Below are 23,836 nucleotides of genomic sequence, written 5' to 3'. Positions count from 1 at the left end.
TGCAGGCTGCCCTTTTCTGCCAGCTGATGGAGGAGCCAGACTACAATGCAGCATTCAAAGCCTTAAACGAGCGCCAGTGCCAGGACAGCTGTGACTCGCTGTATGAGCATGTGTTTGACATAACACTGCTGGAGTTCCTGGTGAACCTGCACACGCGGCGCGGCGAGCTGGAGTCCCGCCAGAAGGCACTGCAATGCATAGGCCTGCTTGAGCTCAATGCTAGCAACAATGAGGAGATCCAGCGAGAGGCAGCCAACGTGCGCCGTGGAGACTTTCTGCGGGTTATGGCTCGCCAGTACCTTTGAGTGAGCCATCCGTGTGAAATACACGAACACTGTTTTTGTGTGTTCTTAATAGGTATGTGCAGATAGAAAAATTTTTGCCAGCATCAAATTATGCCAAATAGTGGTGAAGAAAGCTGGATTCAGATCAGATTTGTGTACTGAAAGGTGCAAATGAAATTGTCAGAAACAAAGAGAAAATGGTCACACTCCAAAATGTGCCCAGCCATTTTGCTGCTAGCTGAATACACTAAATCGATTCATGCCAACAGTAATGAACAGATGAAATCATTGAGGTTTAAAAAAAAAAGGCTTGAACCAAAGACAAAATGGGAATAACGCCCAGCATTTTGCTTGTTCACAGTTCTCATACAGGTCCTGCTCTGGAAATTTTTCTGCGCCATTGTTCATTGGAAATGCACAATATGCTGCTGTGAATAGCTCAGGGCATGGTTCATAGCGAGGCAAGTGTATGATCTTTCATTCATTTCATTTTTTCCAATTTTTAAAGCAGCAACTTGCAAGCTACAATGGCAGACTGTTGCCTAGGGTCACAGGCTACCTTTCTATTATCTTAGCATGATGTATGTCTACTGGACTCTACTACAGTCATGTTATAAAGTCACCCCAAAGCAGTTGTTGCAGTCCCAGGATTGAGTGTGGTCTCATATTCTTTCATTCTGAAAGCAACTTTCTATTCTAGGAACCGTGTTTTCCTGGAAGGCTGTGCTTCCTGCAGCGCCTTTTTTCACACACCCACTTCACATCTCGGTTCTCCAGTTCCACCATATTCATATGCACACTACACATGACCTTATAGGACGTGCTTTTCTCAGCGAGAGTGCTCCAGCCTCTCTCTCCCCTTTGTCAAAATGCCATCATGCTCACATCACTTGCACCCCAAGAAGAAAAGAGAATTGTGTAGTTATGTGACTGGAGCAGCAATTTGGGTGCCTCATACTGTTGCTTCCTGAGTCAATGTCCTGCAACTATCCACAAAGGGAATATGTCCACTTTGGTCCATGCCAATTGACTGGAGCCCCAAATGTGGAAGCGATGTGATGGTTGTGCGACGACAGCCGACCCCCTACGTTGTGTTAAGTCATCTCAGCTGAAACTGCATTTGCCATCATATATCAGTAATTGTAGTGCAAAAGTTAAAATTGTAAAACTTGTGCTTTAAATATTTGCAGTTTATAAGTGTTCAAAATGAGGAACGGGCTCACAACTGATGTGGTTCAAATGGCTGTAGCGGCATTTGCCGTTTTCTAGAGCAAAAGAATGTGCCCAGTTTAAGGCATCCCTCAGTTGGACATGACAACACCTGGTGGACAATTCCAGAATACAGGCCCTGCTGACATCTGTCACAATGCTTTGACCATTCAGATGGCAGTGCTGATACCTACCATACTCCTACGAAGCACTGTTCAGGCAGATTAAAAGATGCAAACGATCTAGAATCGGAAAGAAAAACAAGAGCAGGAGCTGTTGCACCAGTTGCAAACATATCGACTGTAATCGCAAGCGCCACATCCTTGAAGCAGTCGACAGTGCCCTCACTGATGAGCACCAGTTTGCTGCAGACAACCTAGAGTCAATTGAGGTCAAATGGTTTCAAGTGGGATTAAATAGTCCCAGCTGAGAACTAACTGGCCCCATTTGGCAAGCAACTGGTCCTATTTGTATGCAAAGTGGAAGCAGATGAGGGAAAAAAGTGCGCACAAAGCCTGCGCATATTTGCACTGGAATTTTTTTGTTGTTGAATTCTTGCGACACTGCATCTGTACCAGCTCAGAAAAGGTACAACATTGCAATGAGCTTTGGTACGCGAGGCACTTAATGTTGAAGAGGTGTGTGAAAATGCAACCTGAGTAAAATGTTTTTACGTATACAGTAGGCCCTTTAACTTCCAATGCTTCATGACTAGCTCATTCTCGGGACATCGGTTACTGGTGCGCAACGCATTTATGAATCTCGAAAGACATGTTGCCATGATGATGGGAGTTCTAAAGCATTTTTTTGCAGTTTTTTTTTTATTTCAATATCAGCATGCAACTAGAAAACTAAAAGGTTTCTATGCTTTCTCTAGCTGCAGTATTTTGTTGTTTTGCATTTGCTCATTTTTATACTATTGCTTTTGTTTAATTGCTGCCCTTTGTAGTACAAATGCTCTTGGTGTGCAGTACCTAAAATTAACGCCTTGAGGTGTCATATCTTTTGAGAGGAAAATTATTTAATGGCATAAAACGAAATTTTGTGAATTTGAAAAAAAGAAAACATTACATATTCCAACACATTTTTATTGCATACATATTTGCGGACACTGTGCCTTGTAAATGAGGACTTCATAGTCTCATCCAAAAATATGGATGCAGTACCTGAAGGAATCGTGAAAAAATTGACATTTCAATCTTCAGCAGTACTAATGACATTAAAAAGAGTAGCACAAATGTCATAATTCCAAGTTATTAGGTCGCAGCCTTGGTTATGGACTTTATTAAATCATATGTAAAGCCAGTTGAATTTTACTGTAGAAAGGCAGGTACACAGAGCAACCGTGTGATGCCGTATGAACAAATAATTTGATACAATCAGAAGCAACTCTTCAGCAAGGCTTCAGCTTCGCCCCACTCTCAGTAGAGTTTAAAGAGCGAGCATCATAATGTTGCCTGAGGAGAGTGCTTCAAGGAGTGCAGTGATTCACGACAGCTTTCCGGGTCTTCTGTGCACAGAAGACCCTTTACCCTCATCCTCCTCCTGGAAGAGGGCAGTCCACTGTGCCTAACATTTGAAGAAAAAAATAAGAGGAATGTCAGTGCTTGGCACAATATGCTAATTTTACACCATCAATAGTAATGAACACTGTCGCCAACAAAACAATAAAGGGGGGGGGGGGAGCAGACCAAGGTATAATGTACTACCAAAAAAGCAAATGCAGGGAAAGTCAATGAAAATGTTATTCACAAGCCAAACAATTGCACACATTTTCAAAAATCTGCAGCACAGGCACAAACAAGGCTGAAGACAAAAAAAAAAACATTTCAAATAAATTTTTTCTTCCCCTTTAGAATGATGTGCAAAAGATCGGTAAACGTAGATCACTATGCAGAACGTGCCTCCGCCTGGGCAGTAGACAATTTGTAACTTTCTTCTACAATGTAGTTGTGGTTTCAGCAGCCAAACAGTGGCCATGACATCACAGGTAAGGTTGAGGTCATGAGAGGCATAGTTAAAACTTGAATATAATAATAGCTGTTCATTTCTGCCCCAAGGGCAGGCTAGCATTAACAAGTGGAGAGAATTATACATTAAAATAACGAAGCAACAATTATATTGCCATTTTGTATTCCTCTCGTGACCTAGACCTTGCGATGTCACCTTTAGGCTGCTGAAACCAGAACTACATGGAAAAGAAATTAAATTATAAACTATTTACCATGCATAGCTGAATTCCACATGGTGATCCAGGCTTGCTATTGTCTTGTGAATCATTTTAAAGCAAGTGTACATACAACAAAAATTTGGTGTCTCCATCTTCTCAAGTTTTTACTTTTATCATGACAGCCCTGAGGGCCCTCGCAAGACTCTGCAATCCTATTATAAGGTTTTACTAACTGCGTTGCACAACATAATGCACAAATTTCTTCCACAAACCTGGCAAGTTTCTTATGATGCAAATACAATCTTGGCCGATTTGAAATTCAGAATGATGAAAATTTTTTTAAATGACGCAGCCAAAATGCATCATGTAATACTCATGTTTCATGATTATGGTATTGCTCACTTGAGCAGGGATGATTAATATGAAATGGCACAGGTGGCAGGCCTGCCACAGCATAAAGCTGTGCAATGCCCAGCACACTACTGTGCCCAAGCCACGGAAGTACGCAACTACACCTACCATCTATAATTGCATCTGCCTGTGACAATTTCTAAGCCCCTGGTTGCAGAAATCTTCAACCAATGAAAACTAAGAAGAATCTGAGGCTACAGTACTCTCATCACAGACACACCTGTGCAGCCAAGACAGTCGATGGCACTGTCCACAAAGAAGCCTGACAGTTAAAATGGCAATAAGTGAAAAAGCAAATGCTGCATTATCTCAACGTTTTGCAACATGCCATAAATTCTGGCAGCACGAACGCCGTCATAGCAACACATTTTTGTGCTCTGAAGCACTGTTCATCAAAATTTACAGTAGAAAAGCGCAGATGAGCATTATGGCCTTTTTTCAGCCCAAAAGTAAAGAATTACTTTCTTTGGTTTCGCTTTTTGTGGAATGGATTGTTTTTGATCGCACAGATTTCAAATGATATGCACACTTCCAAGGTTTCGGGGAAATTCATTGCTCAACAGCATTTACAATCAATATTGTGTTCACTGTGCTCACCACAGTTTTGGAATTACAGAATCAGTTTCAATTTCGAACCTTGTTCTACTATGCCTTTAATATATACTAAGGTAGTGTCAGACCTTTATTTTGCATAATTTTTGCAAACCAATTCCACTAACAGCAATGACAGGTTTCTAGCATGCTATTTTGACACACATTCTGATGTGTCTAAACCAGAATATGTCCAGAAAATTTCAGGCAAACTGGGAAAACTGTCGCAGTACTTGGGGCTATATTATTTAAATGCGCATCAGTTGTACTAAGTTCACAGAACGGCCCAGTGACCTGCTATTAGATGACAAAAGGCAAGATGACAGCTTTGTTTGTGTAAAAAATGCCTTTTATTCCTTTTATTTTCACTTGATAAATTGCTGCAATGCTCAAAAAGACATTGGTAATCAGCAACAGTGCCACAGGACAAGCTATGCCCTACTAGGGTATGTAGCATTAAATAGAAAATTACTGCAGTAGCCTAAACATAGATTCCATACCAGCTGATGCAGAAACAGTTGAAGCATAATGTAACTGCCTGCAAACAACTTCTAAGCCAGCATTACTTAAATGAAACTTAACATTATCGGTGTACAAAGTACCATGTTTACCCGATTTTAAGGTGCACCATTTTTTTTCTCATAGAAATGGAACTTCAAAATGGTATGCATGTTACGATCGGATACAAGACAAAACAGCACAAGGAACAACAGACGAGTCTTTGCCATCACAAGATGGCAGCTAATCCCTTTTGCGTTAGCAGTAGGCATTTTGTTGATGTTGGGCCCAACTGCTCTGCTACGATTCTCGCTGTTTTCCCTTGTCATCACTCCCAGTACACTGGAAATTTGTGCAGCTGTTCCAAGAGGTAAAACAGCTATGACATCTATGAAGGATCGTTACTTCTGTTATGAGGGTGGCTTTAGAAGAAAGTGAGCTTGCTCAATTAGAGCTGCATTACATGCTTCTTGTGTTCCAAGACTGAAGAAAAAAGGATTAAATGTCTGTAAAACTTTACAAAGTTTCTTGAGGGTTCGGCACAAATTTTTCCTTTTCTATTTTCACTAACACTTGCAACAACAAAAGTGCCAAAGAGCGATTAGTACTAACGCACATGCTGAAAGAAAGAAGCATCACTTCAAAACAGTGCAGAAATTTTGCGTTCTCAGCTTTCATACGAAATTGGGGTGCATCTTAAAATTGGGTAATTATGGCATACAGCTTTCCATAGCTACTTCAACAAGGACTGAAACAAAAAAATAGTCTTTTTCCACATACAGTAGAATCTGTGATACGAACACGGTTGATACGAATTCGTAAAATTTCCTGGCCGGAGTGCATTGTGCACAACGTGCGGAATTTCCGGATGTTCAGAGCTCTCTCCCGTGCCACCCTCGAGCACTAAGTGCGGCTCTCACATCGCTGAAATTACAATCGCTAATCGCGTGGTACGCACCGCAAGCAGCGGCGGCGCAGCCCCCTCACATCGCCGAAATCGCGCGGTACGCACTGAGAGTAGAGTAGCCACACGGCCGTGAATAAATCTCATCAGCCACAAACAGCTCTGCGTGCATGCATTTTCTGTGCTTCTGGATATGAATTTTGTTCGTTTGGATGATACAAATTTTTCCGCGACCCCGTGAGATTCGACCCCGTGAGATTCGTATCACCGAGATTCTACTGTATACCTATGTCACACTGCAAATATATATTCAAGACTAGAAACTTTCATACTTGTACAGTACAGGTAATACAAAGCCAAGCTTTGTAAGGCATAACACTGGCTGCCTAGGATACACACTGTGCAAATGTGTGCAATGCTACCACAAAGTTTCTGAGAGCTCAACTTCAATCTTCAGCGAAACTTACCCGAACTGATGCCTCCAAGCCCACCAATCTGCCTCCTACGTGTAGGCCCAGGCGGTCTACACAGAGAGGAAATGCAAATGATTTTCTGTTAAGTACTGGAACCAAATTCTGGCAACCAAGGCAAATGGCAAACACGAAGGCTGGTGCCCTAAGGACCGTTTCACATGCATGCGATTTTCGCCTGCAACACTGCGAATTCTGTTGGTCTGCGACTGGGGAGGGCCGTCGGTCTAGTCGCACACGGCTTGCAACCGAGTTCCGTCAAGTTGGCATTCAGTCACAGCGTCTGTGCATTCGCTCTGCGACTGACCAATGGAGATTTCTGAAAGGCTGTGCGCTAAAAAGACGTTCACAGGAAAAAAGGGGTAGAGAAGTCTTTTTAGCGCACAGCCTTTCAGAAATGAATATGTACCAACTAGCCCGTCAGAAAGCCTTACTAAACTAATGGGGACCGCCGAAACAGCATGCGACGTGCGGTCACGTGGGAGCTATTGCTGCGGCGGAAGCAAAGCTGTTTACTATAAACAAAATACAAAATATTGCCTTGCATCTAAAAATAGTGATTTTAACATCATCAACACATTTAATGCACCATTTCTGTCGCGTTTAATCATGGGTTGCCTATGCAAACATCAACTTTGCCTGTCCCTCCAACCGAATTCACTCGGTACACGTTGCATGTGAAAGCACTGACCGAAAATCGCACTGCGGCAACACTGACTAGGCCGACTATTTTCGTTCTAGTCGCAGCATGTGAAAGTACAGCGGCTGGAAGGGGAAGTGTGATGGGCAGTCTATGGGTGCCATGCGAGGGAGGCATGCAAAGAGCGAGGAAAACCTTTGGCTCCACTAGGAGCGCTGCCATTGAGAGGGGAGCCGCCGTATAAATGGTCATGAATGAATTCACGGCTTTCATTGCTCTTCATCTGAGTTGTTGCATGCAGATGCTGTACAAGCGCTGCTTTTGATTGCTTTGCCAATCATTACTCGTTTTTTTTTTCTGTAGCTCGAAGTGATGTGCAATGCAGCAAACTCTCCAAATAGGCGACGCCATCAGAAGAACAAACACTTTGTGGCTGACTGTCAAACTGGGTACAAATCTCGTGTGAGAAACGGCTCACTTTTTCGATCGCCAAACTGCAGTGCAAAGGTGTGCAGTGGACACATTATTTCCGGCGAACCGACAATGAGATTCTATGTAATTGCGTGGTTTCCGAACAATCTTTGGCATTATTTCACTGCAAAGGAAAGCAGGAGGAACAAACTTTAATTTGTCATATGACAAAGAGGGTATGGGTTAGGGATAAGGCTTAGACAGGTGCGTGAGCCCTTGCGACGGCGCTAGGTGGCTTGAAGACCATGCTTCTTGGCGACCTCCAGGGCCCAGCCCATTATCAGGAGTTGTACCTCCGGGTGAGGGCTGAGCAACGCAGTCTCCCATTGACTTTGGATTTAGATTTGGAAGCTCAGAGGTGGTGGGTCCTCTGGGCACTCAAATAGGATGTGATTGAGATTTGCTTTAGAATGATTGCAGAGTGTGCAGCGGGAATTGTATTCCGCGGGATACATCAGGGAGTATATATAAGGATTTGGGAATGTCCCCGTCTGAAGGAAAAGCTTCTTGATTTCACACTAAATTTACTATTGGTTTCTTGAGAAGGCTAAAGCAGTCTTGTACGAGAAAATATGTAACCGGCTACGAGTACAGTTATTCAACCTGGATTCAGTGGTCAATTATAGCCCTACAAAATTAACTGAATCTGAAATCAGTGGTTAACTACAGCCCTAGAAAATTAACTGAACAATTACAGGAAAGTATTTGATCATTACTACATTATTTTCCTCCCATCTTTTACTGCCATAACACAAATTTACTAAGGCTACAATAAACTGGTACTGCGGCTTGCTTGATGTTTTGTTTCACGTTGTTGCAATTTTCAAGAGGAGCTGTTTTCTGAAGTTCTCACCGCTAATTTTCTTGCACGTCCTCGTGAAGAGATCAGAACCTACAGTGAACACTCCCTCAATGTATGCAGTATGAAAACCTTACACACCAGCTTGTAGTTTGCAATATTTCGTTGCTAGGGTCCAAGTCTTCTACAAAGCACTGCACTTCGTGTTTACTCTGTGTTTTGTGTGACCTCAGAGTTAGGTGTAGTGGAAGGTAAGTTACAATGCCATCTGACACGACAGGGGTCCTTACTAAGTGGCCGATATTTCTTCGGATAAGAACGACCGTAGAAGATGGCGGTGGCCCATTTATGGTCAAGACATGATGGCACACAATGCTTCTTCACAGCCGGTCTGTTTTCGCTCTGTCACGAAGGAAACATCCCCGCTAGCACCAGTGTTTGCAGTCAGGTTGAGGTTCTCAAAGCTACGTCACTGCTTACAACTTGTTTTTAGAAACTAAGTAACTAATTAATATGTAACCAATTACAGGAAGAAGGTAACTGAATTACCCAGAATGTTACCACTATGAAAAGGGAATCGAATAATTACAATAAAGGTAATTGATTAAAAGTAATCAATTACTTATAATGCGTTACGTACAACTCTGAGATGAATTTTGATCAAGTCGGTTGAAAGAAACCGTAAATAAATTTTTCGCAAATATATTGCTACAAACCTTTGTACCTCATATCAAAAGCCGCCAGCACGCACCTTATGATTTTACGTCACACCAAAGGTAGCCAGATTCCTCTGGAATGACTGTAGCCGCGAGCAACTGTTTCTATGATGTTCGAGATTATTGTAGGTATTGTAGATGCCTTATCCAGAAGGTTCATTGTTATCTTTTAAATTCAGTGGAGCGGAAAGAGATGTACAGTCTGATCTTCGACAACCGCCCACCACATTTGCTACTGTCACCACGGCCAAGTTCAATTCATTTCAGTGTACAGGTTCTACCAGTAGTTTCCTTTAAAAGCCTTCTTAATTCTTTCCGCCCTACTGCTGTCACCATCACACACAATATTTAAGCTTAGTCACACAAATGCACTCACGAATACACTGAATAAGCGAAAAGCACAGAGTGTCAAAGACATTTAAAACTCAAAAGGTGCCACAGAGCTGAGCACGCTCAGTCTATATTTGTTTTTGTTTTGTTTTTTAAGTGCAGGCTACAAATAAATTGAACTTGGGCTTGCAATTTCACCTTGTGTGCGCTTAATTTACAGTTTGTAATCAAACCTCTGGAGACTAAAAACTGAAGGCAACATAACTGCTCTGAAGTTCGTTACTGTTTCTGATACAAATTTCCTTGTGTGTCAAACAAATAGCTGTGCATATGCTCTGAAAGAAGTGCACACTAAAAACAAATGGGTTAGTAGTGCGTGAACACCATCTTCTTAAGTTTGTATGCACAAACATGAAAACGTCCCACCTCAAAGCATGCCAGACATATTTTTCAACCGTTGTTTGCAGTGCAGCTAAATAATTGCACAGTACAGAACTGAGAATTTGTGGAAGTGGCAGAATGTTACATATTTGTGTCCACTCGAGGAACTGAGTTTTTTCTTCACTCTTAATTCATATAGTTCTAGACAAATCAAGGTGTGAGAAAACAATGGGTAGTCTGGATGCACGCGCCAAATATCAGTGCTACCTCCAGAGTTCTTGCTCTCGTGAGGAATGGCTGCCCGTCAGCTTTTTGCATTCCGTATCTGATGACGAAAATCAAATGTCTGCAAAGCAGAGAACCACTAACGCAGCGCTAGCCGCCAGATTGCCTGCATTCTATGTATGCTGCATAGCTACACCATACTGACATAGCTCTCGTGGTGCCGCCTGTGGCACCATTTGACATTGTCATCGCAAACCTGCGCAGCCTCGCGGTTGTGCCCGTCACACTTCCTCTTCCAGCCACCGTACCCTAATCAAGAAATGCATGGTCCTGAATTACCAAGTTGTCCAAGTATAAATGTCTTTAAACAGACTTACGTAATAAGGTCAGCCTCATGGTCTCTTTACCACAATGAATGAAAGGTAATTTTAGCTTTAGGTCACAAGTATACGTCACCTTCATTCCATCAACAGCAAGCACTGCCAATGCACAGCATTTCTGTGCAATGGCACTTCTTTTTGACTTTGGCCTTTATGAGGTAATGACCCAAAGCGAAAAAGGCTATGAGAGACACCATAGTGGAAATGACTCTGCACAGTGGCCGCTCGCGCGCACTTATTTTTGAACAGAGCCTGGACATTAGCACACGAGCGGTGCAAACTTGATTACTTTTTGTATTTCGTAAATAGTGTACAAAGCTCTCTGTCTTTTCTTGCTATAACTCCCCTCTATACTTCTCCTTGCTATCCTCTCCCTTTCCCTTTCACCTCCACCGACTGCAGCTCGGGTGCTTAAGATATTAGATAGCAATTGCCGCGGCTGGCAACATTACTTTCCCTCACATTTTTTTTTTTAAATAAACCAGCAGTACTACTACTACTACTACACCATAGTGGAGAGCTCCCTAGATTTCGACCACCTAGGGTTCTTTAACATGCACTGACCTGCCGTCGTGCAGTACTAATGCCTCCAGCATTTTGCCTCCATCAAAATGCAACTGCCGCGGCCGGGATCAAACCCGCATCATTTGGGTCAGCAGTCAAGCATCATAACTACTGAGCCACCGCGGTCAGCAGGCACTTCTTTTAACGTTCAGCTCTATGCAATAGACCCCTGTAACAGTTGCAACTTGGTCTCCACAAGTGCCTACAGTGAAAGGTTAAAGGTATATATGATGTCTGAAGTAAATTAAACCCGCTTATGAAATCAAGACGTACATCTTGTGAAATTGATGGTCATACTGTGCCTATGCATGAGCGTTTCACTGCTACATTTGTGTGACAACATACCACCACCCCAAATTTCAAATACCATACCATGGACCATGTACGGCCTTTGTCAAAAGCTTCTAGAGCCCAAAGGGTTTTCTTCTGAGCCATACAGTGTGTAATTATGCAACACCAGTTTTCCAACTCTCTTGATGGTGTGAGACACTTTCATTGTCACCCTTCCAAAACTTAATGCTTTCCAAGATCCTACAAGAGCATCACTACACGTCTTAGAATCAAACCCTTGGTCTCTTATTCCAAGTATGGGCTTAATTTTAACAATGGCTGCAGTACGCACCAGTATCTTTTGATGATGTGACCATATTACATTTACTTTTGGCACAAGTGGTATAGTTCTGTGGTATGCAAGTCAACCATATAGTTAAGCCCTAATATGCTAGCCATGTTATTCATTCAATGCATGTATGCAAAGGGATCATAGCTCTTTAAGTTAGAAGATTCAACACACACATTCCAATCAGCCATATTTGAGCAAGCATTCTGACATGCCTTGTATAAATGGTTTCATTTGGTCAGCACATAATCACTTAGAAACTGGATACTCTGTTTTGTATCTTTGTGCACATACCTTCTTGAATTTGTCCCACCAGACCTTGATGCCGATGATCTGCTTGAGCTGCTGGAATCCATCTGTAAAGCGAATTTATCACAGTGAGCTCAGGCATTCTAATCAATTTTACAATATTTCCAGTGGAGGTATCAAAGGCACTTACCATGAATAAAGTCTGGAAGCTGCAAGGAAAAAAAAATAGAGAAGCATGATACACAAGCACAGGCATAACACAACGCAGACAGAGAAGCTCTGTATGCAACATATAAGAACAAGTGGCCAACTTGGTCACACAAGCATGGAAGGCATGGGCTATCGCCCTTGCTTCTTTGTCATAACCACTATAATGCAGAGCATGTAGCATATTTACTCTATTCTAACGTGCACATTTTTCTGGAAAAAAAAAATTCTAAAAATGACATGCACGTTAGAACTGAGTATGAAAATGAAACTACTGCAGCAATGAATAAGGTGTTGCAGCAGCAGTTTCATTTTCATACCCGATCCTAACACACATGGCATTCTTAGATGTTTTTTCCGGAAAAAAGTGAGCGTTACAATCTAAGTAAATATGGTAAGCCTGGCTACTTCAATTGCAACAAAGAACCTGCATGCACACTTTGCTTTTGCTAAGTTCAGCACATAAAATTTGTCACAGAGGGACATTATTAAGGCCTCCAGCAAGCCCTTGATAAGCATTAATTACAACTGACAATGAATCGTCAAACACCGGGCAACTCCAGTACAGTGAAACTTAATGCGACACCAGTGTAGCATCAGGAGAATTCACTGAACGAGAAAATGCTGAATGTGCCATAAATAAGAACTACAATGACTTTTAGCGTACCAAATATTGCTTCAAGTCTGTTCAAGTTCTCTGGAGATTAATGTAAAAAAAAAAGACTAGAGAAACTAACTCCATGTTGCAGGTAAATGAAAGGTGTCCTCAGCATGCAGAGGAAGTTGTTAAGCAATAGTGGCTGTGCCTTTGTCTGCTTCCCAGCAGTGTCAGCTTTTCAACAGCAATATTGCTCCCTTCACAACAACGTTCAGCAATTGCTGTCATTGCCAGCTAAGTTGCACAACAACACAGCAGTGCTTTGCATATACTGCAGAGGTCTTGCACAGTATCACAAACCTAAACCCAAATGAACCATGTGTTTGAAAAATTAGCATTTCCATTTCAACAAATTTAGGTTGAAATGAGAAAGGCATACTGCAGCCTGATGCAGGGCAAAGAAAAACAAATTGCGGCAAGTAGCACCACAAGTAAAGCAGCAGGCAGTGCCACATGGTTAATTGTTTTGCAGCGTGTCTTTCTGTACATATTGTGATGAAAAGCTGCAAGCCATAATGATACTGATTTACGTGTAATTGACAGCATTTTCATCCAGTTGCCACTGCCTCACTCTACAACACTAAGCAACTTGTATCTGGCTTCTAAAGAGATATTAACGCCATATAATAAATTAAATTGTGGCGTTTAACGTCTTGAAGCGACACACGGGCTATGAGGGCCGCCATAGTGGGGGGGCTCCGGATTAATATAGACCACCGGGGTTGTTTAACGTGCGCTGACACGCACAGCACAAAGGCGGCTTTTGCACTTCGTCATACACGCAATTTCAACAGCACCAAAGCCCCATGACATCATCTATATAAAGCATAAACAAGTGTGCGTGCTTAAAATTTACAGTGGGACCCTAGAACAACTTTCCGTGCAGTAGAATTTAACGTTTAAAAAAATCCAGGCAATGCAAGTCTAGCTTGAAACCAGAAAACCATAAGGAAAATGCCTCATTATTCGGCGTTTACATTCTCTTCCAAAGTTTTACTGAAAATCTTCAAAGATCATGCGAGGAGCTGGACGCAAAGTGGTAAGTAGTCCTCTCTGTGAGTCGCAGATGTGTCACGGGTCAAAGAAGGGATGAAAGCTCAGCTTGTTTAACGCCAAAATCCAGAACAACGATAATATACCACTGGTGATCACCCTTATCAAGTGCTGAGATGGAAACGACGCCGCCAAAAATCTTATTTTTATGAACTTGTTTCTAAGAATAATACTCCGCGACGTCAACTTCAAAGCTTTGAATGACTCACAACAAGCCGACCATCCGTGCCAATCCTTGGAAGAATTCGGTGATGGTTCCTATTCTCCACAGAGGTCGAGACTCCAAGATTTCGCCCCCTATAAACGTAGAATGCCATTGTCACTATGATGAGACGAGTTTTGAATGCGCCGTAGAAGAGCATTTTTCCCCCGGAGTTTCAAACTTACGTTCGTTGATGTACGGCATCTTGCAGGTCAGCAGAGTACCGCGGAGGCCAGATCAAAACGCAGCACCTGCTTTCCTTGAATAACTTCCGTCAAAAGGCCGGTTGCGAAAGGAAAATCGGCCCCATCAAGGAGCCGCACCCCGAAGGCAACAAAACCTTCGCAATTTTACGTGGCCTTACTGGCTTGGTGGGGTTCGGCTTGGCCAGCTTGGCCTACAGTGGCTTGGCCTGACTCCTAACAACAATGACTCCGCTACTTCTGCAAACTCATTTAGTGCTATTTACATGTTCTCTGCTGCACTTAATTTATTTTAATATGCAAATTAAAATAAATCCTAATATAGTGTTTCTAATTTAAGTTGATGTATTATTATTTGGTTGGTTCAATGGTTCAATTTCTTGTTTGATCTTTGTCCACTAGAGCGCCCGCAGTGAGATCCCGTCAGGCATTGCAAATTACTAGGCCTCCCTTTTCTTAATCCGCCAACGATGGTACGTGTCGCATGCGCTTTCTGTCGTGGTACTGTGAAAATATTTCGTGTGTTACTATGAGCAGATATCAGTGTTGAGATGTGTTATGACGTATAATGATGTCATAAATCTAAATATGGCTCTCTTTTTTAGTTTAGTTTTGAGAACGATGTTAGAAGTGAGTGAACTGGCACGGTAATGAGCCGCACGTGTTAACCCTTAAATCCCTTGTCCTCGCCGCCAGGATTAAGCTTTAACGTGGTGCATACAAGGGCTTGGCACAAAGTTGGCTTGCATTACTTTGGGTTTGTTCTAATGGTGGGTGTATTGTTACTTGAACGTTTCAACGTTTCCTTAATGGTTGGCTGTTCAGCCACACGTGTAGCAGCCTTACTCTATCGGGTCGCCGATTGCACATAGCACAAGCGTTTCGTTCGTTTAGCTTGCACATAGCACAAGCGTTTCGTTCGTTTAGCTGGAAATAGTCTATCGATTGCTGTATATAGCGGCTGTTGAGCAACATGTGATGAACCCGCATACCTTGATAGGAATTGCCGTCAGATTCGTACTTGATGACGACTTGAGTTCTGAGCGTTGCTCTCACACGGTCTGCTGCCATGTAGATGTTCCCCATGATATTAGTTGGAGGGCGCGTTCTAATTTTGAATGCGCTTGATTGATTGTTAGGTCGCACTGTAAAATAACGGAGTTCGCTTACGAATTTTAAATGGACGACCAGGACTTTTGTGACGTTGCTGCCTGGGCTCGGCGTGGTTGGCAGCCTCGAGAGCGCGTGAACATGAACGCTTCATTTCCCGACAGACGCTGCGGACATTCGTGGAGGTCGGCCGGGTGGCCTACCTAACCCACGGCAAGTACAGGGGACGTCTCTGCAGTATCGTCAATATAGTCGACCAGAACAGGGTGCGTGTACGATTAATATTGTGCATGAGTCGAGGCTGTTCGACACGTGGGCATGCTTGTCTGTAGAGCTGGAGCGGTGTGCTTCGGGGCAAATGCAGTAAAATGCTTACTCCGTGAAGGACAAGTATCAAGTCGCTTTATTGTTTGTCAATGCGGCTGCTTTCGAGTGCTATCTTTGCCTGCGAAATCCAATATCTGCGTTACACCGCACGAGCAATTTTGACAAGCCTGTTCACATCTGTACATTGTTTGGTTCTCTTAGACCATTTTTATTAAGTTCATTGACTTGATTTAATGTCACTGTCCAAATCTTGTGAGCACTGTATGTGCAAAGTATGAAGTTTGAATGCATGCAGTACTCAGCTTTTATTGCTGAATGAAGCAGAGTCTGACCACTGCTTCGTTTCTGTAATAAGAGCACATGGGCTGCAAGCAGTATTGTTCCGATCCTATTGATGGAAACATTTAAGGTGGTTGGTATTGTGCTGGCAGCCAGGGGCATTACCAGGCTGACATTCCAGAACTTTCCTCTGACTAACTACAGAAACCCACAAAACATTATGCCATGGGAAGGGATTTTGATATTCATCTTCTAAGAAGAAACCTGCTCTGGGCATTCTGTGCAACATAAAAGTAATTTTGATCAATAGAAAGACACTGACCACTGCTAAATTTGCTGGCGAGCCTAAGCAGGGAAATGTTTAGGTGATCTTTTGGAAGTGGTCTTCATGTTAGAAACTGCCAAATAACATGCGACCTTTCAGTAATTCTGGTGTTCCGTGGTTTGGGGCAGCCATACAAAACTTGCATTATCCTGGATTGTGCGAACTGAGAGTTTAAAACACCGATAGAAGTGTGGCATGGAATTTCTGCATATTGAACATCAAACTATGTCATGATGACCCTTTTTTTAGTACTGAACGAGTACAAGGAACAAGAGTGCACAGTGGACAGGTTCAGTTCACAAGTTTCATCAGTAGCACTAGGCTGCAGACCAGTGCAGAGTTCAACTTTGTGGTGCCCTTGGGCAACAGCTCTTGTTCATTGCGTCTACTTTTGGCAGTTCCAGGCCACATAGTTTGTGATTCCATAAGCTTAGTGATTACTTGGGTTGATTGGCAAGAGTAGGGTCAGCCTAGTACTTTGCCTGGCTTGCACTGATATCATAGCTGCTGTATTAAAGGACCAGGAGTATAGCAGAAATCTGTACACATGTCTAATATGTGTCTCGTAGAGTCCGTGTTATCTACACACTTAGTATATACTAAGTAGCTAATCAAGGGCAAGTGCTGGGTAATAATTATGGCCTGGTTATTCTCCCAGCTGCCAGCCATTTGGAATAGATACTGCCTTAAAGGACTGTGGGCACCAAATTTTTGCTTGAGTGTTTCCTTCTTTCAAATTATTGCATGAATGCACTGTGGTATTTGTGTACTAAATAATTTATAATTAAATTTCTTCTTGACGCTGTTTTGGTTTCATCACTCAAACTATGACGTATAGTTGGTGTTTAGGTCACGTGAGGCATCAAGTCTACTATATAATTGCCGACCGGTCATTTTTGTCATTCCAGGCCTTGGAGGAGGCTGGATTAAATGCTGTAGTGAATTAAAACTACATATCAGCGATTATATTAGTTCTAGTGGATCACGTGACCAAAACATCAACTTCACGTCAGTCATTCCGTTGATGAAACAGCATAAGAGAAGAAATTCAGTTATAAACTAGTTGCTGTAGGCAAATACCACTCGATAATCCATGTATTCTAATGTCTTAACACATTGTTTGACTGAAGAAAACTGTAAAATTAGATATCTGTATATAATCCATGACATCTGGACTGACACTTTTGCACCCACTTGATTTTTCATGATTTCAAGTGGAAACTTGATAGAAATGGGTAGGTAAGGTGGAGGCTGACATGATGAACCTGTATCCATGATAGGAATTGCCGTCTGATACGTACTTGAAGATGGCTTTGTTGGTTCTGATCATGCCTTCCGTCTGCCTTTTGCTAATTCACTTAATGTGACAGTTAAGGCTAAAGTTTGTGTAAGCAGATGCCAGCAAACATGGCAGTGCAACTTGTACTCCCATTGGGATGCAAAATGGTGCAAGGTATAGGGTCCTTGTTCGGGCCATGCACACTGTTCAGGCTAAAGTTCAATTTCAAGGTTGCTTTTGTCTTTGTAACTTGATTGTTATGCGAGATTTGGTTTGCAGTTTCCTTAGGAACATTTGACTACCAGTGAAGCTATTCAGAAGATTTGCAGAAGTTGATAGACATCTGTGGTACAGAGGGAGATGGGTTAGGTTTCAAGTTTCATAAGGAAAAGTCTGCAGTCATGACTGGCGGCGAGCATAGAATACAGGAGTTCACGCTAGAAGTAGTGGACCCTGGGGTATGGATAAATAAGGGTGCGGCATGTTTGACAGAGCGTGAAAAATATGTAATGACTAAAGCTAGTAGGAATGCAGCTGTCACGAAAAACAGGGCACTGTGGAATTACAAAGGTACGAAGTGGTAAGAGGGATCTGGAAAGGGGTGATGCAGTCCTGTGCGTGAGACCAGATGTGATGAGACCTCTTGTGGTAACAAAGGCAGTTCGATGTGACATTCAATCTTGAATATGCATTTTGAAATTGAAGCAGAGTACATGCTGGTATATGGGCCATGGTGGTGTGTGTTTGTGTGTTCATGCACTGTTATAGTTGTTACTAAAGGTGTGAACAGGTGGTGAAGAGGGCTTTCAGTTGTGTAAGCTTTTGTTTCGGTTTCAGGCTGTTGTCGATGGCCCCGAGACCGGAGTGCCTCGCCAGGCAGTGGCGTTTAAGCACATGAGGCTTACCAGGCAGAAAATCAGAGTACCAATGGGCACGTCCACAAAGGTTGTGCGCAAGGCCTGGAAGAAAAATGAGGTGTCCCAGAAGTGGAACGAGTCTGCACTTGCCAAGAAGCTGGCTGCTCGTCGCCTGGTAAGTCGTGCAACTCAGTAGCCTGTGTATTGGTATCTTCCTTTGTCGTTTTGTGCTGATTAGACTAACTTTTTTGACATTCTTCGTTAATTTCAAGTTGACATTATTCTTCAATCCTTCTAGCTGAAGAGAAGAATAGTGACCTTATGATTAGTGGTAGACAACACATGAACAGCTGTAGAAAATTTGTTGGGGGGGGGTTTTCTTTCATTAATTTGGCATACATCATATGGGGTAACAGCATATGATGAACGCATCCAGGAAGTGCCGTCTGACTCGTACTTGACGATATGTGGATGCTGATTAGCACGATTGTTACTTCCTGTGTGATGTGATGCTCTGTTGTGTCTGAGTCTAGTTTTTGTTGCTTTCCAACAGAAGGCCAACATGAATGACTTCGACAGGTTCAAGCTCAGGCGGGCAAAGCAGTCGGTACGTATCACATTCAAAATGAGTCAAGTTTTCAAGAACCAAATGAAGCCCATGGCTATGGCAGCATGTACACACTTGTGGTTCCATTTCCTCACTGCATTCTTTTGGGAGCTCTGAAGTAACTGCTAATGTTGCTGCATGCCAACATTATAAGGCTTGTTCTGATTTTGTGCTAATTTTTGGCATTTAACAAATTTATTTTTTCTTTGTCATCAGTATGTTCAAGGATTGTGGCCTTAGGGTGTTATTTCTGGTGCACATAATGGCCTGCGTGTTTTTGTGAGCTTTTACCTCATTTATGTGATAGCATAATGATCTTGTCAGGCCATTTGGTTGCATCGCCTTCTGGTGTCACATGTGGCCCTGAGGTGTGAAATAAAACAATTAGCCGCAAGCAGAATTTGAACGCCACCACTGGCCGCTGCATTAGGCCACTCCGCCATCACCATTACTTTCCATTTCGCCTGCTAGTCTGCCAGCCTCTGGCATTATGCTTTAGATGTCAGTCATGTTTCATTTGACCGCAAGTCGCTCCAGAAAGAGCACATATGTACTTGCGTGTGCAAGGTCAAATTGATCTTGGTGCTGTAATAGATTTGCCAGTTTGCTGTGATTGCACAAGTGGCTGACTTGTTGCTGTTTCTTGTCCGCAGCTCAACAAGGTTGTACGGCTCCGATTCTTGAAGTTGAAGTCCCTTTCTAAGAAGGCTGGCAAGAAAGATCGGGAGGAGAAGGCCAAGAAAGCAGCACCCAAAAAGTGAACCATGCATTCTAAAAAAAATAAAACGGCTGGAAACGCATCTGCACCCATATAAGGTTTCTTAAAGCTTTCTTTTGCTGCCTTCCAGGTGACAGCCACATGCTCTTTGCAAATGCAAGGCTGCTTTGTGCATCAGTGAAATGAGAAGTACCATTACAAACAGCCAGAAGTGGGGCCCAAAAGAAATTGTTTCTGATGTAATGGTTATCAGTTGCACCCCTTAGTAGGGATGGGAGATTTCTGCTGTCGCTGGTAGTGGGGGGCTGCAGAATCTGACAACGGTGTTGTGCCCAGGCATTGCCAGTTGCAGAATGCTGTGGTGGGTTAGCAGAGGTAAAATATATGGGGGTGTTCTATTGCATGGTGCAATGAAAGGGGAGCTAAATGCAGCCAAACAACTGCACATACGAGAGAGAGAATAGAGGCTGTACTAACGATGGTAGTCTTAAAATCTGAAGAGATGGGAGTTATAACTCGTGTTAGGCTTGTCAATTCTTTCCACTTGCTGGTTAGTCATAGCAGCAGCTTTTCCTTCACCTCGCAGTGCTGCAAAGAGATTGATAGTGCATATGTTAGCACTGTTGATGGTGGGAAAAGCCTCTGAAGGTTTGTGGGCTATATAGTGCTTGCATTTTACTGTGAATGTGGTGCATCAAAATTGTAGGAGCATTATTTGACTGAAATGACCAGATGCTTTTCAGTGCATTTAAAGGGACTAGGAAACGACTTTCAGAGGGCAAGTAAAGGAGACCAGTAATGGGTATTCACTCCTTTGCAGGAGTTTGAGCTGGCTTCATTAGCAGCGATATTGGCTATTCAAAAATATGCTTTTACTCATCTCGTACGTGCAGTTACTTGCTTGGGAACTGCTCCCCCTTTTTATGAACAAGTCGCCAGTTGTGCCCATTTTCCCGCATGTATGTCGTCTTCCTGTACATACATCTTTCATTGCCTTTAAAATCTCACGTAGATCATTTAATAAAGGGCCCGGAGCGGGAAATCAGAACAATGTGCGTGAAGGCTCCCATCTCGGTAGCACTGCCAAAGTTGCAATGTGCAAAGGCGACATTTGGGCTGCGGAATATAGTACCATGTAATAGGTAGTTTTATACCCCTGTCACACAGACACTGTAAATGTACTTTAAACTGATGCTCCATTTCTCCAAGCCGACCATCCGGAGGGCGGTTACCGTGAAAGGTGGAGGCTATTGGGAGAGCAAAGGAATCTGCAACCAAAGGAGGGGTCCCGCTATGGCGAGAGGGTGAGAAGGTGCAACCGCTCAACGGTTGCCATGGGAACCAACTGGAGGCTACCATGGAAGGAGGCTTTATGGTGAGAGCTTAGGAAGGTTTAGCCAGGGGATGATTAGAACGGTACCCGTCTGGAAGGTGGTTACCGTGGAGCAGGCACGTATCCGAGGCCCCCCCCCCCCCCCCCCCCCCGAAATGCGGCTCTCCCGCCCTTTCCCCCAAATTTTTCCATAGGTGTGCATGCACAGCGAGGTACCCCCTCCCCCACTACAAAAAGCCTTGGGCCACTCCAGAACAAGATTTCTGGCTGCGTGCCTGCCGTGGAGGGAAGAGGAGTAGCGGAAGTGGAGGATGATTACCATGGAAGGAGGAGGGTATGGCAAGAGCGTGCGAAAGCACAACCTGCACGTGCTTGACACAGGAACCAACCGGAGGGTAGTTATCCTGTGGAGAAGGAAAGTTGCCATGGAAAGAGGGTACGGCGAGAGTAGGATTTGGCAAGAGTATACGAAGGCGCACCATGGCAACCATCCGGAGCGTGCGGCAGCTGCTGTGAAACGCTGCCCGAGGAGAGGTTCCTTGGCGCCACTGCGCTTTTAATGCGGAGGGCTGGAGAGGAGACCAAGACGAAATATTACTATGTGTGGAAAACTAAAAAGAGCGCCTTAAATAGAACGACATATATGAGGTCGCTCTCATATTCTCTACCACAACATATAGGAAAGTATAGCCGTCGTGGTGGCTCAGTGGTTATGGCGCTCGGTTGCTGACCCAAAAGTACAGCGACCTAGAATATTGGCTAGTGTGCTCACTGCGCCGCGTCTCCATAGGCCGATGTGAAGCCGCCGGTGACATTTTTTAGTTCCCCCTTGTCCGCTAGGTGCCGCTTTGGGAGCACATGGCAATACACCAAATCGGGGGGTACTGGGTGATATGGGATGGGTGTCGTTCGAAAGCAGAGAACCTAGCAGTAAGGTAGCATTTGAGGAGCGATTGAGAAAAATGGGGGGAAAGCAGTTGGCTAGGAAAGTTTTCAGATACCTGTACGTAAGGTATGTTGACACGAAATCGAGAAAGCGAACTAGATAATTGACAAGCAAATAGCTGGACAGCAGTAGGGGGAGAAATCAATTATCGGTTAAAAAACGGCTCTGGAAAACGGATGCTGATGAAATCGGCACTGGAAACATACAGGATCTTTAAACAGGAAATTGCCAAAGAAAATATCTATGATAATTGTAGGGGAAACTGATGTTTGAGGCCAGGACGGGAGTTTTGCAGACTCGGACATATAGAGTCAGGTACCACAAGATATACACGTGTGTGCGTAGAGGAGGAGGAAACGGCTGAATACTTGATACTTTTCTGTAAAGGGCTTCACCCTACAGTGGAAAACAGCGGGGCTGATTTATCCAAGGCATTGGGGTTTAAGGACAGTGAAGCGAAAGTAGATTTTAAGCGGGTAGAAGTAACCAAGCGAAGGTTATCTAATTGGTGGCTAAAACTAAGACGAGTAAAATTTCATAAGTCATGGCTATAGGTGGCTTTAGCCACTGCCCAATTTATAGGGTTCAGCCTTATCCATCCACTAGTCGCCTCGGCACAAGTAGGTGCGGTCATGCGCTTGGGAGTCGTTTTTCTGGTGGTTGTTTGTTGTGCTCATGTCAATTTGTGCTTGCTTTGGAGGACTCAGTGGTGTGCTTAGAACATTATTTCGTCTCCCACGAACCTGCAATGCATGGTTTGGTTTATGGGGGTTTAACGTCCCAAAGCGACTCAGGCTATGGGAGACGCCGTAGTGAAGGGCTCCAGAAATTTCGACCACCTGGGGTACCCAGCGGAAGGCTCGATCGGTACGGGACAGATTTCTGCCGCGGTGAGGAGAAAGTTTCATTCCCATGGCGGCGCGCTTCCAAGCAGGACAGCTCGCTTCGGACTGGATTCATCGTTGTTACTGCTTTTGTTGTTGCGTTCACTGGCAATAAAAGGCGCACCCATTTCTAGCTTGGTCTCACCTCGCCTATAAGAAGACGTATGAGTGAAATATTTGCTTTACTTTTTTATTTAGAGACGATTGTGCCCCTTCTAGGCTTAAGCGGAGAGCACGTTTGTTGACAGGAATTGTTAACCGGCCTAACTAGATGGCGCCACAAGGCTGAGCGTATCCTTCCGTCTGTGTTTGCATACGCTGAACTAAATGTGGGAACTGTGAGAATTGCTGTAACGTGCCGAAAAATACCAGCGTTTAGTCTACATGATAGTGCATACGCTTATGGCTCGTAGACAGCGTCAATTGTTCTTTTCTAACCATATCTGTGTACGTCGCGAGTGCCGACGTGGCTCCCAATTTCGCTCGCTCTCGCCGCCGAATGCCCAATTATGAACGAGTCATCAAGCTGTACTAAGGCTAAAAAGTAAAACGTAGCGTCGTCCGACCACGTTGACATGTTTACAGTGGAAACAAAACTCGCTGGTGTCGCCTCGACTGTCGGGAGCACCGGGCCGGGAAAGACCAGTGTGGTGTAGTTGCCAGACTCGATGTGTGCGAGTAGGCTAAAAAGTCCGTGGTCCGCCGCCCGAAAAAATGCTCTCGCGCGATCTGGCCCGCGGACCTCGTAGACTGGAAGCGAAACCCCACGTGACCGCTAGTCCGCGGGCCATAACGGGTCCGTGGTCCATCATCTGGATACACCTTTAACTAGCACTGACATCGCACAGTACAAGGCCCTCTAGAATTTCGCCTTCATTGAAATTCGACCGAACAATTTTTTGTCACGAAACAGAAGACCCCAGGGCTTGGAAAGAAA

General features: G+C 43.7%; 3 protein-coding genes across 4 annotated transcripts in view; 2 read left to right on the top strand and 1 right to left on the bottom strand.

Moving 5' to 3' along the window:
* Positions 1 to 931, top strand: part of LOC144114527 (integrator complex subunit 8-like) — a 96,883-nt gene extending 95,952 nt beyond the window's left edge. The window contains exon 24 of the mRNA XM_077648332.1: positions 6 to 931. Coding sequence (XP_077504458.1) covers positions 6 to 305 — 300 coding nt within the window. The 3' untranslated portion in view covers positions 306 to 931. The remainder of the gene's footprint in view (positions 1 to 5) is intronic.
* Positions 932 to 2,560: 1,629 nt separating this feature from the next.
* On the bottom strand, positions 2,561 to 14,416 carry LOC144114529 (uncharacterized). The gene is made up of 6 exons (XM_077648335.1): positions 14,217 to 14,416; positions 14,039 to 14,126; positions 12,102 to 12,120; positions 11,957 to 12,018; positions 6,535 to 6,590; positions 2,561 to 3,062 (listed from the first exon to the last, which is right to left on the bottom strand). Exons 1-6 carry the CDS (start codon positions 14,233 to 14,235, stop codon positions 3,028 to 3,030), a joined length of 279 nt encoding a protein of 92 aa, XP_077504461.1. The 5' UTR covers positions 14,236 to 14,416; the 3' UTR covers positions 2,561 to 3,027.
* Positions 14,417 to 14,593: 177 nt separating this feature from the next.
* RpL14 (ribosomal protein L14) lies at positions 14,594 to 19,833 on the top strand. 2 transcript variants are annotated; one of them, XM_077648333.1, is made up of 5 exons: positions 14,594 to 14,707; positions 15,509 to 15,610; positions 18,392 to 18,586; positions 18,965 to 19,018; positions 19,672 to 19,833. In XM_077648333.1, the coding sequence occupies exons 1-5, from the start codon at positions 14,705 to 14,707 to the stop codon at positions 19,777 to 19,779; spliced, it is 462 nt and encodes a 153-aa protein (XP_077504459.1). In that variant the 5' UTR covers positions 14,594 to 14,704; the 3' UTR covers positions 19,780 to 19,833. The 2 variants fall into 2 exon arrangements, with proteins under 2 accessions (XP_077504459.1, XP_077504460.1); XM_077648334.1 differs by lacking the exon at positions 14,594 to 14,707 and adding an exon at positions 14,986 to 15,004.
* Positions 19,834 to 23,836: the final 4,003 nt, after the last annotated feature.

Source organism: Amblyomma americanum, chromosome 1 (assembly GCF_052857255.1).
Source record: "Amblyomma americanum isolate KBUSLIRL-KWMA chromosome 1, ASM5285725v1, whole genome shotgun sequence".
In the NCBI taxonomy this organism is placed as follows: domain Eukaryota; kingdom Metazoa; phylum Arthropoda; class Arachnida; order Ixodida; family Ixodidae; genus Amblyomma; species Amblyomma americanum.
The sequence above is the reverse complement of the archived record's forward strand: the minus strand, read 5'-3'. Positions and strand labels throughout refer to the sequence as shown.